General features: G+C 37.7%; 1 protein-coding gene across 6 annotated transcripts in view; it reads right to left on the minus strand.

Annotated features, from left to right (window-relative positions):
• BACH1 (BTB domain and CNC homolog 1) overlaps nt 1-16,629 on the minus strand; it is a 152,389-nt gene that overhangs the window by 23,375 nt on the left and 112,385 nt on the right. For 5 of the 6 annotated variants that reach the window (XM_073009911.1, XM_007965551.3, XM_007965545.3 and 2 more), the window contains exon 2: nt 1,820-2,113. In XM_073009911.1, the coding sequence (XP_072866012.1) occupies nt 1,820-2,053 (234 nt within the window). In that variant the 5' untranslated portion in view covers nt 2,054-2,113. Of the gene's footprint in view, nt 1-1,819; nt 2,114-6,286; nt 6,428-16,629 lie in introns of those variants that run through there. The other variant, XM_073009910.1, reaches the window with a different exon arrangement.

The raw sequence follows: 16,629 nt of genomic DNA on the forward strand, positions 1-16,629 counted from the left end.
TATTTCTGAGGAAAATGGACTTGGACTGGGCCACTACTGGCTTTCTTCCTCCTAAGCTTGCAGGTGGCCTATCGTGTGACTTCACCTTGTGAACGTGTGAGCCAATTTCCCTTAATAAACGCCCCTTCATATATACATATATCCTATTAGTTCTGTCCCTCTGGAGAACTCTAATACACTCAATAAAAATTTCAATTAAAATTTTTAAATTAGTTAAAATAATCTAAAAAGGTCTTTAGGACAATGAGTTATAAGGTATTTTGACACTGTGACTATAATGAAACACTTCCAATATTTGAAAACTTATGATTTACACATTAGAAAGAATGAATGAATGCATACACACATGCATGTATGCACATACCTTTCCTCCTAAATCCATGAATCAAACTTTGCTTTACTTGGAAAGTCTCATTCAATAATTTGAAAATATGAACCATAATTAATATATCTCCATTATAAAATGTGTTGGTCTTTTTTTAAAACAATGGCCAGTTCACAGGTTGGCCTTTTTTACCATTTTCTTGGTATTGCACCATTGACTCTGACCTCTGCCACAAAATTGACAGACAACCTATCTGTTCCCAAAACTGTAGCTGCAGTTTCATAGAAGTAGGCATGGACAGCAACAAGCTAAACTGTAGACTTAGTTTACAGTTTATCCAACTGTATCTAACTGGGAACATCCCACACAGACCTGTCATACACAAAGAATTTCTACATTCTTTCTCCATATTCCTCCTAACTTCTATCTGTGTCCCAATGCCACAGCTTTGATACTCTGCTAACAGCAGTTACTAACTAAATAAAGCAAGGGATGCTGCTAAGAGTCAGCACAGCCAGCACATCCCCACCCAAACAAGAGTTCCTCTTAAAGGCAGGACATTAACAAGGACCCAAACATTTGTTAGCCTGAGCTCCACAACAGACCAGGGAAAAAGATATATGTAAAAATAGGGCTCTATAAAAATGACATAACACTTTATTTTTTCTAATCAACACATAAAGACAAAGTAAAGAAAGAAAGAAGGGGAGACAGAACACTTATGGAATGCCTGAAAATAGGAGAAGTCTTGGGAAAACGGACGTTTTATACAACCCTAAACATAGTGATATGGTTTGGTTGTGTCCCCACCCAAATTTAACCTTGAATTGTAGCACCCACAATTCCCATGTCATGCGAGGGACCCAATGGGAGTTCACTGAATCACGGCGGCTGGTCTTTCCCATGCTATTCTCGTAATAGTGAATAAGTCTCACGAGATGTGATGGTTTTATAAGCGGGAGCTTCGCTGCACAAGTTCTCTCTTGCCCACCACCATGTAAGTTCCTTTGCTTTTCCTTTGTCTTCCACCATGATTGTGAGGCCTCCTCAGCCATGTGCAACTGTGAGTCAATTAAACTTCTTTCCTTTAAAAAGTACCCAGTTTTCAGGTATGTCTTTACTAGCGCCGTGAAAACAGACTAACGCACCTAGCTACAGTTGCTGATCACTGGAAAGGGCCTCTAGAAGACAACGTCACACAGCATGGACTCTCAAAACCATGACTTTTCCAACTGCCTATAATCCACTGGGTGTGTACTGATTTGGTCATTTCATCAAAAAAAAACATAACAGTGGGTGTTATGTTATATCCAACTTCTCAATACTGTTAACCAACATTCAAAATTAATGATTTTACATTAAAAAAAAAAAAACTCCATAGTTTTGGAAATGCTCCACAGCCACCTGACAAGGAGACTGTGCTTTACTTTTAACATTATGAACCATAAAAAACTTAAAAGTAAATTAAAATTGCCAGAAACATGGATCTCTCACCTCTTCTGGAAGAGTAATGTTCAGCTCTCCATCAGCCTGGCCTACGATTCTCGAGTGGAAGTAACTGCTGCATGCCGCCAGCACGGACCGGTGAGCGCGGAACCGCTGACCCTCCACAAAGATGGTGATGTCGCATAGCACGTCTTTCTTCCGCTGGTCATTAAGGCTGAGCAAAACATTGGTGCTATGCACAGAAGATTCATAGGCAAAAACCGAGTTCTCACTCAGAGACATTCTGCATAACAGGTGTTGTCGGGAAGTTCAGTGGAAAGCATGCTTCTAAATGTCATCAACCTGCAAACACACATGTAAGACTTCACTTAAATAACATCTTGTTAAAAAATCAGTGTCAAATATAGATTACAATATATACTCATTAAAACAAAAATGAAAATAAAAAACCTCCAGAGGAACAACCTAGAGGCATTTATTCCATATACTTCATTTAAAATAGGTTCTTGATAGCAGTTTTCCTAATTTTAGGGAAAAGGTTCTTGGGGAGAGGGAAGGACGAATTTTTTGAACCAAGGATTTCATGGCTCTCTGAAAGTGAGACATTACACACTGAGAAACCACCTACTATGAGCAAACAGATGGGAGCAGGGAATTTCTGGTGGCATCCCAATACTATTGTTTTGAGACAGTTGAGAGACAGAGAGATGAGGAGAGACAGCCAGAGAGGTGAGAAGGAGGGTCCCCAGAGGTCACACTTTGGGATAAGACTGATAGTAAAACAGGCATGTGCTGTTCCACATTCTCCATGCCCCATTCCTCAACATCTGATAGACGGCGAGTGAATTTAGTGGTTTATAACAAAGGACACTGTTCTACAAAACGTAAAGATCCTCCAACACAAAGAAGAAAATGACTGAAATGTGTCAGGCCAGATCTTGGTAATAAGTCTTTTTATACAGTAAGATTTACTTCACATTACGAATACAGGCAGGTAAAACTACCTCATTAAAAACATGCAAAAACTAGGTTTTCTCAAAATGCTAAAAATAAGAAAGTTATAATTTTATATTTTTAAAAATATATACTAACATGTAATAGTCTCCAAATATTTTTTCATCACATACACACTTTTGGTAAAAACAAGAGTACCCCCAATACCTGTATGCTTATCTATATTTTTCAGACACGTGCTACTATTCTGATATATATGTTCTGAGAAACACAGAAGTTCAAAGTAAGAGGTTAAAAGAGAAGTTCTAATATTTTCTTCCAGCACCCTAAGGCCAGAAGGGATGATACTGTGAGGAGCTTACTGGCCTTTATCCGTGTGATGCCTCACGGTATCATCCCTGCGTCATTCACTTCTGTTCTCCTGACACCTTACTGCCTGAAACATGGGAGGCCCTCAAATGGTCAGTGAATGAGTAAATGGTACTGCTTTCAGATTTGCTACACACTCCAAACAAAAATGAAAGGAGAAATAAGGACTACTGAAGTTCAGTCCCAAGGTTAAGGATCACAACTTATTTACTGATTCAGCATACCACACGAAATCACTGGTAACTTCAAAATTGAACACTAGAACTAACTCCAGTTTTGGCCCATAAAAGAGTATAAATTAATTTTTAGCAATTAGTCTTAATACTTCAGTTATCAAAACAAGGAATTAGTGTTAAGAATAATAGGGAAAACCATCAATCAAAGTAGTTTTTGTGGGTGGCACCACACACAGACCACTGCCCTCTTCTTTCTTCAAGACTATACCCTACTCAGAGGACACTGCCCTCCCAACCAAGCCGGACTCCATGGCTGACCACCTGCCCTACTATGGCCCTGTACCCAAGCTCCCAGCCTCCTTATTCTTTCCTGGCATCTCGGATGCACACTCTTAAAAACTATACTAATCTTACTTTTGTAGCTCGTCATTCTTTTGAACACAGCACTGTAGAAACACGCAGACTGCTGTCATTATAAATTTACAATGTGCAGTCTTAGGCTCTCGGTACTGTTTACTAGTTTTTTTGGTATGTCCCTGTCTCCTGTTCTCTGTAACAGCTTTCCACCTTGCCACTTTTCTCCTCCTGATATCAGCATCTGTCCCAGTAAATCACCATAACTGGGACCCAACCCCAGAAAAAAAAGTCCTCCCACTACCTCCACTAGGTTCCCTCTTCTGTTGAAAACAATCTGTAACGTATTCCCTTAATCCCATGCCATCCCTGCTTCTCTGGGATCCAATACCTTCTCTTAACACCCTATCTCATATACATGCAACCTCTCCCTCTATGCTGGCTCCTTCCCATAGCGTTTGCTGATGAACGCGTTTAAGTCTCTCCAGAGACTATCCTAAAGATGTCAACTATCAATGGCAAGATTATTAAGCTCTAATTCTTCACCAGGCACTGAGCTAAGAGCTGGAGTTTCTCTCATTTATGCCTCAAAACAGCCCTGTGATGCTCCTCTATCATCCCAATTTTACAGATGTGGAAACCAAGGCTTAGTGAGAAGTATCTTGGACAACATCAAAAGACCAATAAGACAAAGAAGGGGAATTGCCACCAGACATTTTTAACTACTCCATCATTCTGTCTCCAGTTAGTACTCACTGAACGCACAGTATGGAGATTCACTGCAGTAATGTGGGGACCCAGATATTACTAAAAGGTTACGCTTGAGAATAAGGAAATGGACTGCACAGACAGCAAGAAAAAAAAAAACTGGACCTGTGCTTCAGAAAGAGAACGACTCCGGGCCTTAGACACTGAAATCTAAAGGTTCTTTGGATCTCAAGGTGACTCCACACAAATAATTCCTACACCTTTACCCTAGAGCTGCTAGTAGCCTAACTACAAACATCTGTGGCCCACTGCTTCTCATCCTGCCACCAGCTGGCTCTTCACCTCAAATTCCAGAGAAGTCTTTGCTCAGCATCTGTTTAGGCAGTTTTCAGTAACACATCATTTCGTGGGTTCAGAGCGAGCTTACACATTTGCCGCCCCTGGGCGAGATGCCAATCCCAAGTCCTACCAGCTGCAGCTGAGAGAAACTAGAGATTCAGATAGTAAAACAGCCATCCAGGAGGACCCCTCTAAGAAGGATCAGTCTCCCTTAAAGTGGATTGAGCACAGCATGCATCATGACTGATGCTGTTCACACAAGAAATCTGGAACTCATTCCTCATTCCTTCCTCAGCTGGGCACCTCTATTCAATCTCTTCCTGAGTCCTGCTGCCTCTGCCTCTTCACACTGAGGTCCACCTCTCTCCATCTGCATCAGCACAATTCTAATCCAAGCCATCATCAGCTCCTGCCTGGAAAAATGCTGTTTAACCTTCTGTAACAGCTCACAAGCTCACAAATACACAAGTTTAGTTATATAAAATAAAAATAAAGTTTACACGCAAGTAGTCTGATACTTTCTACTCCATTCAAATTTTTTTAAAATCGCAGTTGTGATCCACTCAATTTCAAGACCCACTAATGGCCCATCACCTACGCACTGACAAATAGAGGCCCAGTGGCAAACACCACAGGATTTAGAGTCTCAGAATTTACAATCTTACACTGTCTGGGTTCAAATCCCAGCTCTGCCACTTACTAGCTATATGACCTTGGCCAAGTTGCTTAACCTCAATGTCTTGGTTCCCTCATCTACAAAGTAGAGAAAACACCACCTCACTGAGATGTTCTGAAGTTTATATGAGATGAGGAGGGAAAAGAGTTCACAGCACAGTGCTTGGTCTACAGTAACAAATAATATTAGCTGCTATTAGTGGGTGATAATATTAACAAAAGCCTTATACCCCTAAAGCCCCTCTTGATCCCCTCCAATGTATTCTTTTCATAACAAAAACTCTATGTCACCTTCCAAATAAATGGCTTATGATCACTTCAAAATCCTTAACATGTCCTCAAGTCTTATGTAGTTGGGTTTTCCATCCACTAATCCAGACTTATCTCAAGTCGTTGCCCCCCTCTCTTGCTATTCTCTAGCCTGTCTCTTCCTTCCTGCTCCATAGGCCCCAAGCTCCTACTGATTTCAGGGCCTCCACACACACTGTGCCCACTATCTGGACTTCTACTCTTTAGCCAGCTAACGCCTCACCTTTTAGTTCTCTGTTTAAATGTCACAACTTTGTCTGATTTGTTCTCTGCCATAACCCAAGCATACCTGTTGGACCTGGTCCAACAGAGGTACATGCTGCTGAAAGAATAATTTCTTATTTTTAATACAGCAACAAAACAGAGATTATCTAGATCAGCAGTCTCCAACTTTTTGGCACCAGCGATGGGTTTCATGGAAGACAATTTTTCCCCAGATGGGTGGTGCAATGGTTTTAGGATGAAACTGTTTCAGACCATCAGGCATTAGAGTCTCACAAAGACTGTGCAACCTATATCCCTCGCATGCACAGTTCACCACAGAGTTCACACTCCTATGAGAATTTAATGCTACTGCTGATCTGACAGGAGGCAGAGCTCAGGCAGTAATGCTCACTGGGCAGCCACTCACCTCCTGCTGTGCAACCCAGAGGTTGGGGACTTCAATCTAGATCTTCTTCCAAACACAGCCCAGTCACCTATTCCAACATACGTGGAACAATGCCACTGAGCCAAGCATTCGGAGGAAATTTCTTGGACAGCTTTTCCAGAGCCTTGAGGGGCAAAAAAGAGGCCAGCTCATCCCTCTGGAATTCCAGTCAAAAACATACCTGCAACAACAGGCCAAAAAAGTGCAAGGATTGGCAACTATAAACATGGCCAATACAGACGACCTACAGTAATGAAAACACCTTGCCCTTTGCTTTCACTAGCATGAGGCATTACAGAAGAGTGTTCTGAAAATCATTTCTCCTAACCCTGGAAACCATCTAAGTGGTCAGCAATCCATTTTTACCCAATAACTTAACTATGTAACAACTACATCAGACAAGAACGGCACATTCATGTCCTCTAACATCCATCATGCACCTTCTAACATTTCTCAAATCTAAAAAGTAAAACACTCCAGCCTTTCGGAATCTAACATTCTATTAACTTATTAATACTAAATTTAGATTCCTGTTATGCCTGCATTTTTCTATATTCTTAGAAATAATACTATTGTTATCATTCAAAATAAAAGTTTGATGACCTTTGGAAGTTGCCAATTCATTCACTAGTGCTGATAAACGATGAATAAGCATTTTAAAGCTTCCTACACCTCAATTTGGAAATAACTTCTGCTCTCTGCTGAATGCACATAATTTAAGTTTTGATAGTTACTACTTGACATTTTTGCTTACAAAATCATACAGGAAACAAGATGATACGGCTTTATCAAATTATATAATTTTAAAGATAATTTATTTAAAGGAAAAAAAACTTTTAAAAACCTCAGGTGAACACCTGATCATGAAACCAGGTCTACAATAGTTCATGTAAGAGAAAGTCACAAGATAACTTTCTATAAAGTTCCACGTGTGCAAAAGAGCTGGAATTCTATCTACCTCAAGTCAATGGACTGTGTTGTGTTTTAATTCTCAATGTAAAAGGGTACAATAAATAACACCGCAAACTTTTCTTTTAAAAACAAGGCTACCACACTTTTTATCTTCACTGAACAATGACAAATGTTCTTCCTACAAGTGTTAGCTGTGCCACATGATACACTGAGTGCCATGAAAACACAAATAAAAGAATCCCTTCAAGAATATAGCCTAGATATGTTCAAAATGAGCATGACGCCTCTAGGTAAAAAAGACAATAATAATCATTATAATCAATTTACACAGGAGTGTGGATATCTGGAAAGGCATTTATTTGAAGTAAATCTTCAAACAAAAACTACTTTCCTGGTCAGTTTTCATTTAACCATAATATTCAATTAATGAGAACAATTATTTCACAAACAGTTCTCTGTTAGTCAAGGAGTGTATGTTGGGGGGGGGGGGGGCGGCCACAAGTGGTGGCCAGTGGACACCAGGAACGGTGCATATGGGCAAGTTCCAGCCTTTTTATAAAAGCAGTGCCCTGACCTGCAGCCCAGTCCATTCCTCAAAACCTGCCTTCTCCCATTTCTAGTGGCTATTGGGAATTTCCACCTTTGCCTCCTGTTTCTGCCTAACGTCACCTTCATCAACCTGTCAATTATCTTCACCTCACTCAATTTCAGGGCAGGGTCTTCAATGGCTCAGAAGACAGGCAAATTCCTCTTACTATGACATCTTTCCTAGCTCCCTAAGCCCAAGCTTCAAAATCCCCTAAGCCAGTCAGTTTCTGTTACAATATACCTAAGATACCCAAAGTTTGAGTGTTCTTCTGAAATTACGTGAACCTTCTATTCAATGTTTCAAGTGGATGGCAAAGATCCAACAGTATTCTGTGTCTACACCTTTGACTCTCCTTTAAGGGTCTTTATTTTAAAAATGATTTTAAATTTAAGGTGGAGATTTCCATAAGAAAAATTATTTCTAAAGACATGGCTCTTCATCATTCTATAATTCTGAAAAAAACCTAACATCAGAAAGTCTGTGGAAACTTAATTCAGGACAGTAATTTAAGACAACATTCTTCCCAAAGTCCCAAGACCCGACTCACCTGCCAGGAGAGCCCGGAAGAGTAACTCCGTGACCAAGTTGTTATTTTCTTTAACCGTTTACAGGCTTAAATATCATAACTGCTTAAACATCTGTGATTTGATAATCACATTTTCTAAAGTTATTTCTCTCAGCCTTAAGAAAAGCCTTAAGTATTATTGGATAAGGTACACTGACAAACATATTTTGAAAAGGCTGAATGAAAATGGGAAACAAAAAAAAGTTTTAACTAAGGTAAGTAGCAGAGGAGCTTATAGCAACACCAAAAATGATGACATTGTTAGACGAGTAAATAACCTGGCAATTTACATTAGAACTGTTACGTAACTAAAGATGCCACTGCTTTTTAAAAAATGGGGTGGGAGGCAATCACTACAACTATTGCAGCTCATGATTATTACAACATCATGTGAGGTCCCATACAGGCAATATTTTTCATTGACCTTTCCTAATATTTAAAACCATATAGTTAAGTCATGGACCTTTTGTTACAGTTGCTGGATCTAAATCCATATCTGAAATTATGAAACTAAGGTTAAGCTTAGAGGAGAAGAGCCTGAACTGTTAGAGAAGTTTGAAAAACTACTTCAGAGATCAAAAATAAACGGTATTTTCCTTCCCAAATGAACAAATTCAACTTTGATAATTCCAGGTCATAAGTTTAGAAGAGCTTGGAAGTAAACACAGGAACAAAGATGAGAAGGAACATAGGAAATCCAAGCTCCAGAACCAACACAAGACTAACAGATTCCAATGTTATACCTTTTTACTACAAAGAATTTAAGAAACAATGAAGTCTTTTATTTGCTTAACGTATTTGGCTGCTACTTGATTCTGAATAGGATTGTTATCTGTTATGAAAATGTGAACTAGTAACTAGAATTGGTCCACATCAATAAAGCTTATTCACTGAATACATATTTTCTGTCATGCATTTGTCAGTCACTATTTGTTAAGCAACTTTGGGGTATGATTTAATATAGAATAAGCCATATCTATTTAAAGCATACAATACAATAACTTTTAACAACTGTATATGTGCATAAAACCACCACCACCACTCCAACCAAGACAAAGAAATTTCCATCAGTCCTCAAAATTTCACACACCCCTTCCACCAAAGGCATTGACATGTGCCCTTCCCTGTGCTAGATTCCAGGTAACCAATAATTTGCTTTAGTGTCACTACGGATTAATGAGCATTTTCTTTTTATATAAATGGAATCACACATTATGTACTCTTCGGGTTTCTTTCACTTAATGATTCTGAGGTTCACTCATGTTGCATACCTCAGATGTTCCTTTATATTACAGAATAACACTCCATTACATGGATATGCCACAATTTGTTTATCCATTTGACTCTGATGGACTACTGTAATAAAGACGTACCCTTGCATTGTTCTCAATTTGGGATTATTGTAATAAAGCTTTGATGAACATTTGCATGGACATATATTTCGTGTTTCATTTTTCTTGGGTAAACAACTAGGAGTAAAAGAGCTGAGTCATATTATAGGCACATGTCTAACTTTTTAGAAATTGCTGAATAGTTTTCCAAAGTGACTGCATCATTTTACCTTGCTACCAGCAGTGTATGACAATTCCAATGTATGGCAATTAATGAGAACGCTCTGTCCATCTCTCTGAATGTGAGGACTGTTTTGCTTCATCTGTGGTGGTAGATAGCATGAAAATCATGCATGGACTTTTTTTTTTTTTTCTCTTTGTAGCTCGTCAGCTATCGTTGTTAGTGTATTTTATCTGTGGCCCAAGACAATTCTTCCAATGCAGCCCAAGGAAGCCAAAAGGTTGGACAGCCATGCTCTACATTCTCATTAACCCTTGGTACTGTCATCTTTTTAATCCTGCCTATCCTAATATGTATGGTGGTATCTCACTGTGGTTTTACTTTGCATTTCTTGATAAGTAATGGACGTTGACCCTCTTTACATGTGCTTATTAGCCATTTGTATATCTCCTTTTGTGAAATCTCTAATTCTTCTGGGCTTTTTAATTCTTATTAAATTCTACTGTAAGAGCTAGTTGAATTCTGATTAGGACTGCAATGAAAATATAGATCAATTTGGGGAGAACCAACATCTAAAAAACTGAGTCCTCCAGTATATAAATAGGGCATCTATCTTCATTTACTTAGGCATTCTTTATCTCAGCATTATTATGATCTTTTTAGTAAAGAGGGCTTGTGAAGCTTTTGCTAAATTTATTCCTCAGCATTTAATGTTTATAGTTACTGCAAATAGAGTTGGTTTTTTTAACTTTTTTTTTTTTTTGCTGCTATTGTGTAAAAACAAAATTATCATTTTAAATATCAACTGTGAATTCTGCAACCTTACTTAATTTGCTTACCAGTTCAGATAGCTGCTTTGTGGATTCCATAGGATTTTCTAGGCACACAATCATGTAATCCGCAAACACAGACAATTTTACTTCTTTCCCACCTTCATGTTTATTTCTTTTTCTTCCCTTATTGCAATGACTGAATAGTAAGAGTGGTGACAGTGGGTATCCTCATCTCATTCCCATATAAGGAAAGTGTTAAGTATTTCACCACTAAATATGATGTTAACTGTACGTTTTCTAAGATGAGCAACTAATGGGTAGAGAGGCGGGTGCAATTGTTACTATCCCAGTTAAGGCTCCCACAAGAAAGAGGGGAGGGGAAAAAAGCAAAGAATGAAAATTCCCCCAACACATAAAATTTCCCAACTCAGCCTCCTCCAAGGTTTGTCTACACCAGTTTCTAAATACTTACGCCTCAGATAACCCTAAAATCCCACAATCACAGGCTGAAGATAGAGAGTTGTTATCAGGGAGCACAAGTAAGGACATAAAGACTTTTCCAGAAACTGTCAAACGGCAGCTAGCTGCTCTAGGGATACCTACGGGTGGGACAGCACAAAATATTAATAGCACATTATAACTTGAGGACTCCACTGTCAGTTGAGCATGTCACTTTACATCTCTGTGACAATTTTTTTTTCTGGCAATCTAGGAACAAGAATAGTACTTTTGGGAGAGATCCAAATGAAATAATATATTTAATCTTCTTAGGACAATGTCTGGCACATAATGAGTGCTTAATAATCATCAGCAGCTATTATTTGAATTTGATGCTAGAAATGTTTTTTGAGTAGCACAGGGCAGCACTGAAACTGTAGGGAAAGAAATACAAGACTACACTACTCAGCTCAGTGCCCAGTATTAACACAGCATTGCTATAACACAAACAAAACTGGCTAACTGGTTTTCAACTTTTAGAATAGACAAATAATGGGAGATTTAATTGTAACTATAGCATAGAATGTAAATATTATTAACCTTGACAAAATAAAACAGGCTGGGAGACAGAATCAGGGAGAATGGGAATAGTATTTCCATACAACTTACAATGTGCAAAGTCAAAAGGCACTGCCTTAAATTAATGAGACAAGAAAAAGAAACAGAAAAAAAATGTTTAGAGCTGGAGTTGCAGAGGTGATCAAGAGTAGAAGTGGAATTAATAATAAGATTACAAATACACGCGGGGGATAGTAAAGGAAATCAACGTCCACAGTAAGTCAACAGATAATGTCTTAGGTTGATAAAATGAGATAACATCTTAGAAAGACAGAGGTATCCACCAAAAAAATTAAATAGCAGAAATCAGTAAACATTGCACACAACTCTGAAGCAGAATTAGGGGGTGAGGTGTAGCAGATAAGGTTGTTCTCTGTACAAAAAAAAAAACAAGAACATGTATTACTTTGACTAAAAACACAAACTTAAAATGTTTAAATAGTAAACAAAAGTAGCAAAACTTAGTTAAACGTAAATTGTTGATAACTTGGTTGCAAGTATTAGTGTAACTTTTTAGGAGTCTTCAAGTAGAAAAGGCATTTGATAGAGAAAATTTTGAACTGAAATGATTTTAACAGAACTAAGAGATGGAAAGAAAAAAAATACAGAAAGACATCTTGTTTGGGTACGATGTTATACATACTATTTAATACTGGTGAATACTAATTTAAATCAGTAAAAAATTTAAGGGTATCCTCCAGAAAAATGAGCTGTTGAACTGCCAAATCACTAAAGCACCGGTTCTCCGCCTTACAGAATCTGATGAAATCTATTGAACTTCCACCAGAAAACCAAGCAAATAATAAAATTTTGCATTTGCCTTTAATGGAACTGATGAATAATGGATCCTCTCTTAAAATTTATTGACCCTCCTTATACCCCTTGATCTGTAATTCTTTGCTATCCTGTACTGAATTTCCAAAAGGAACCATTTATACTCACACTCTCTTTCCTCTCTTCCCAATTTCATTTGAGCCCGCTCAAACAAGCCTTCCTCCACTCCATAGAAACAATTTAGTGAAGCTCAACAGCTTCCACATCACCAAATGGCAAATGTTCAGTCTTCTTACACAGCATCTCAGCAATATTTAACAGGTTGATCATTCCTTTCCTGAAACCTTGTCTTCACTTGGCTTCCAGGATACCACAATCCTCTAGTTTCTTCTTTGAACACACTCTCAAGGTGAACACATCTGGACCCACAGTGGAGACATGATTACTTCCCAGACTTCCTGAACACTCTCATATTCGTATTTGGTCCAATGTTGAGTTCTCTCTTGAATTTCATACTCATACAGCCAACTGCACACTTAAATTACTACCTGTATGTCTAACAGGCATCACAAATTCAATATGTCCAGAAATCTTGGTTGCCACCCTCATCACCATCACCATGCCTTGTTAGGATATTTATTAAAATATTAACATGGTAATATCTAGCTAATTTTTTTTTTGTTTCTGCATTCAAATTCTTAACCATAAATACATATTACTTTATAATCAGAAAAATGCTGGAAATAAATAACTATAAACAAACAAAAAATGTGCCCTGGTTAAAAAAATAGTTCACATTTATTTTGACTGAAATCTCCCAAAGATTGCCGATTACATTTTCCCCCTTTAGAGTAGATATTTCCTACAGACAATTGGTTTGTCACTACATGGTAAGGCTCTAAAACTTAATAGATTCTTCGCAATAAATTACTAAAGAATAAATTAAATTTTATAGAAACCTGAAATAAAAAGAAGACTTGGTGTTTAAAAAAAAAATGAGAGAACCCTGCTACAGGAAAATGAGGAGGAAAGACCCATCAAGGCAAGTTTAGCCACGTGAACAAGGGCAAATAGCCTAAGTAGATAGCTCCCACCCTATCTGTCTAACGAAGCTCTTTGAAAAATATGAAGTGTTGAACACACAGAATTATTAAGGACAACAGGAAATCAAGGTTTAGGTTATTTTAAGGCTACCAGCAGCCCTGAATAATCAGATTAACGCCCTACTGGTATCATCAACTGTGTGATCTTCCGTAAATTACCTGGCTTAACACTTCCTATAATAAAAATTCAGTTAAGCTTAATAAGTATCTCAAGATAAAAGGAAAATATTAAAATTGCACAAGTCTGCCCAAAATAACTGCTAATTTCACAGACCTAAAGAATTTCCAATTAAAAGAGCACATTCATCCAGGATGACCCGCTTCTGTTACAGATAAGGAAACTACAGCCTTGAGAAGCGCAATAATTTAAAGATTGGAAAGCTCTCTGCTCCTAAGTCCAAATATTACATTTCAATTCATGTTACACGACTCAAGTGGTATGTGGGGGAGGAATAGGTAAAACTGAGGAGGGATGGAAGAACAAGGAGTACAAGAAATACCCCAAGTATCCTGTGTGTGATGAGAACGAACACCATTAGACAAACAGATTAAATGGACACTTGTGGAACAACAAATTTCCCCTTATTAATCAGTATTTGGTGGCTTTTTTTTTTTTTTTTTTGAGACAGAGTCTCACTCTGTCACCCAGGCTGGAGTGCAGTGGTGCAATCTTGGCTCACTGCAATCCCTGTCTCCCAGGTTCAAGTGATTCTCATGCCTCAGCCTCTCAAATAGCTGGGATTACAGGCAAGCACCACCACACCCAGATAATTTTTTTATTTTTAGTAGAGACAGGATTTCACCATGTTGGCCAGGCTGGTCTCGAACTCCTGACCTCAGGTGATCTGCCCGCCTCGCCCTCCCAAACTGCTGGGATTACAGGCGTGAGCCACCACAGCAGGGTCTGGTGAATTAATTTCTAAATAACACTCACTAGATTATATAACCAATCTCATGCATCACTGAAAGGAACCTGACACTAAACTGTGCTCAACTTAAATCATCAAGGTCTATAGTTATACATACTACATATGGAAAACTAGAAGAAAAGAACGCTAGAAAGTATTTCACTACAAGTTACTTTCAATATAGAGGATTAAGCATCCATGTACTATTTTCATAATGAAATAAAGATTCTTCAGATGCCATCTTGTTTTTAAACTGTATAAATTATAACCATAATTCGTATTATTTAGGAGGCAAAAGCCCTAAAACTAGTTGATGGCCAAAATGACCCCCTATAGGTTTAACAGTTGACACACACAGTATGCATAGTAACTGAAAAGACAAAATAAACAAATAAAAAAAGTGCTCTTCAAATTCCTAATTATACACCAACTCACAATAAAAATGAATCAAAAAGGGGGGTGGGGGGAGGTGCTTAAGAGTATAAAAAGAATGTTAACAATTTTAATTAAATAAAGCAGAAGTTACCGTACAGCAATCAGTATATCACATGAATCACAAATCTGAAACTGTTTTATTCAAGTAGAGATATTAAATTGAAATGCCTTATTTAAAAACAACCAAATCCACTAATCCCTAACAGCCACCATAGGGCCACAGTTTCTCAATATACATAGCTAAAACTAAAAACGTAAGTCTATTTTTCACTATTTAACTTGAGAGTCAAAGTAATTATTTCCAAAATGAGGATTTCCAAGCTACAGATTTTGCACCAGTGATCTCAGTAACTACTTTTCATTATATGATAACCACAAGATTCAGCCAAATAAGGAACAATATGTGGCCTATAAATAAAGCTGAAATATATCTCGGTTTAAATAGCATTTAAGGAACTACTAAGTAGGTAAATACTATTGCATTTATCTGAGACAAAAATTACATTGGTAGCATAAGTCTTTCTAAATTCTATCCAAAAAAATAATACCAGTTCAGAAGCCTATTCTGGCCATTTATCACAGTCTATTTGTTACTCTCAAAAAGAAACAACCATTGAGCAATTACTTTGCATTTTGTAAATTTACAACACTCAAGTGTTTAGGATTTACATTATTTGTCTGCCTGTGTTTCACAGCACAGGAAGCACCCAAACCTGGGATTGAGAAGGAACAAGAATGAAATATAAAAGTTCTTTTACACAGTGACCATACTTGTAACAACATACACAGGTGTCCCCCTTATCTACAGGGGATACATTCCAAGAACCCCAGTGGATACTTGAAATTGCAGATAGTAACAAACCCTATATATACTATGCTTTTTCATCAAGTACAATAAGAGATTAATAATAATAAAACACAACTATAACCATATACTGTAATAAAAGTTATGTGAATGTGATGTTTCTCAAAATATCTACTGCATTTAATATTTTTGGACTTCATTTGACCACGGGTAACAAACTGCTGAAAGTGAAACAGTGGGTGAGGAGCCTACTGTATATCAAAATTGCTAAGAGAGTAGATTTAAAGGTTCTCACCACACACACACACAAAGGTAAGTGAGGTAATGGACATGTTAATTAGCTTGATTTAATCTTTCTACAATGTACACATACAGCAAAACAGAAAAGTTAGGAGTACTACAAGAATACTGTATAAACTTAAGGTGGCATTAATTTTGAAGTCTGAAAAGAATGACTAATAAGCTAACCACGGTACAGCTTTCCCTTCGAGGAGTGGAATGAGTGTGTAGAGAAGGGAAGATGTTCCTGTTTGTACTCCTGATTCAAGAATTTGGGTTCTGAAGAATCCTGACCCATCTAGCCAATGAATTAACCATTCTATCTGAGCCAGGTTGGCCTCAGCACTCAGTGCAAGCCATATAGACCACAGGTGGGTGTGCACTATGGACTGAGCGACAGAGTAGTCCTCTTGGTATATACATAATCAGAAACTACAAGACATAATTATATGTTCTCCTCTCCCTGAAAGAAATAAGACAATGGCAGGGAACTTTTGAAATGTTTAAAGTACTGAAAAAAATTTATTTCTTCTATATATATTTATTGGCAAAATTGGCATTTTCAATTTTTAAATAATTTTTAAATAAACCATTGATTTGATTTGATTGTAAAA

This window comes from Chlorocebus sabaeus, chromosome 2 (genome assembly GCF_047675955.1).
Source record: "Chlorocebus sabaeus isolate Y175 chromosome 2, mChlSab1.0.hap1, whole genome shotgun sequence".
Lineage (NCBI taxonomy): Eukaryota > Metazoa > Chordata > Mammalia > Primates > Cercopithecidae > Chlorocebus > Chlorocebus sabaeus.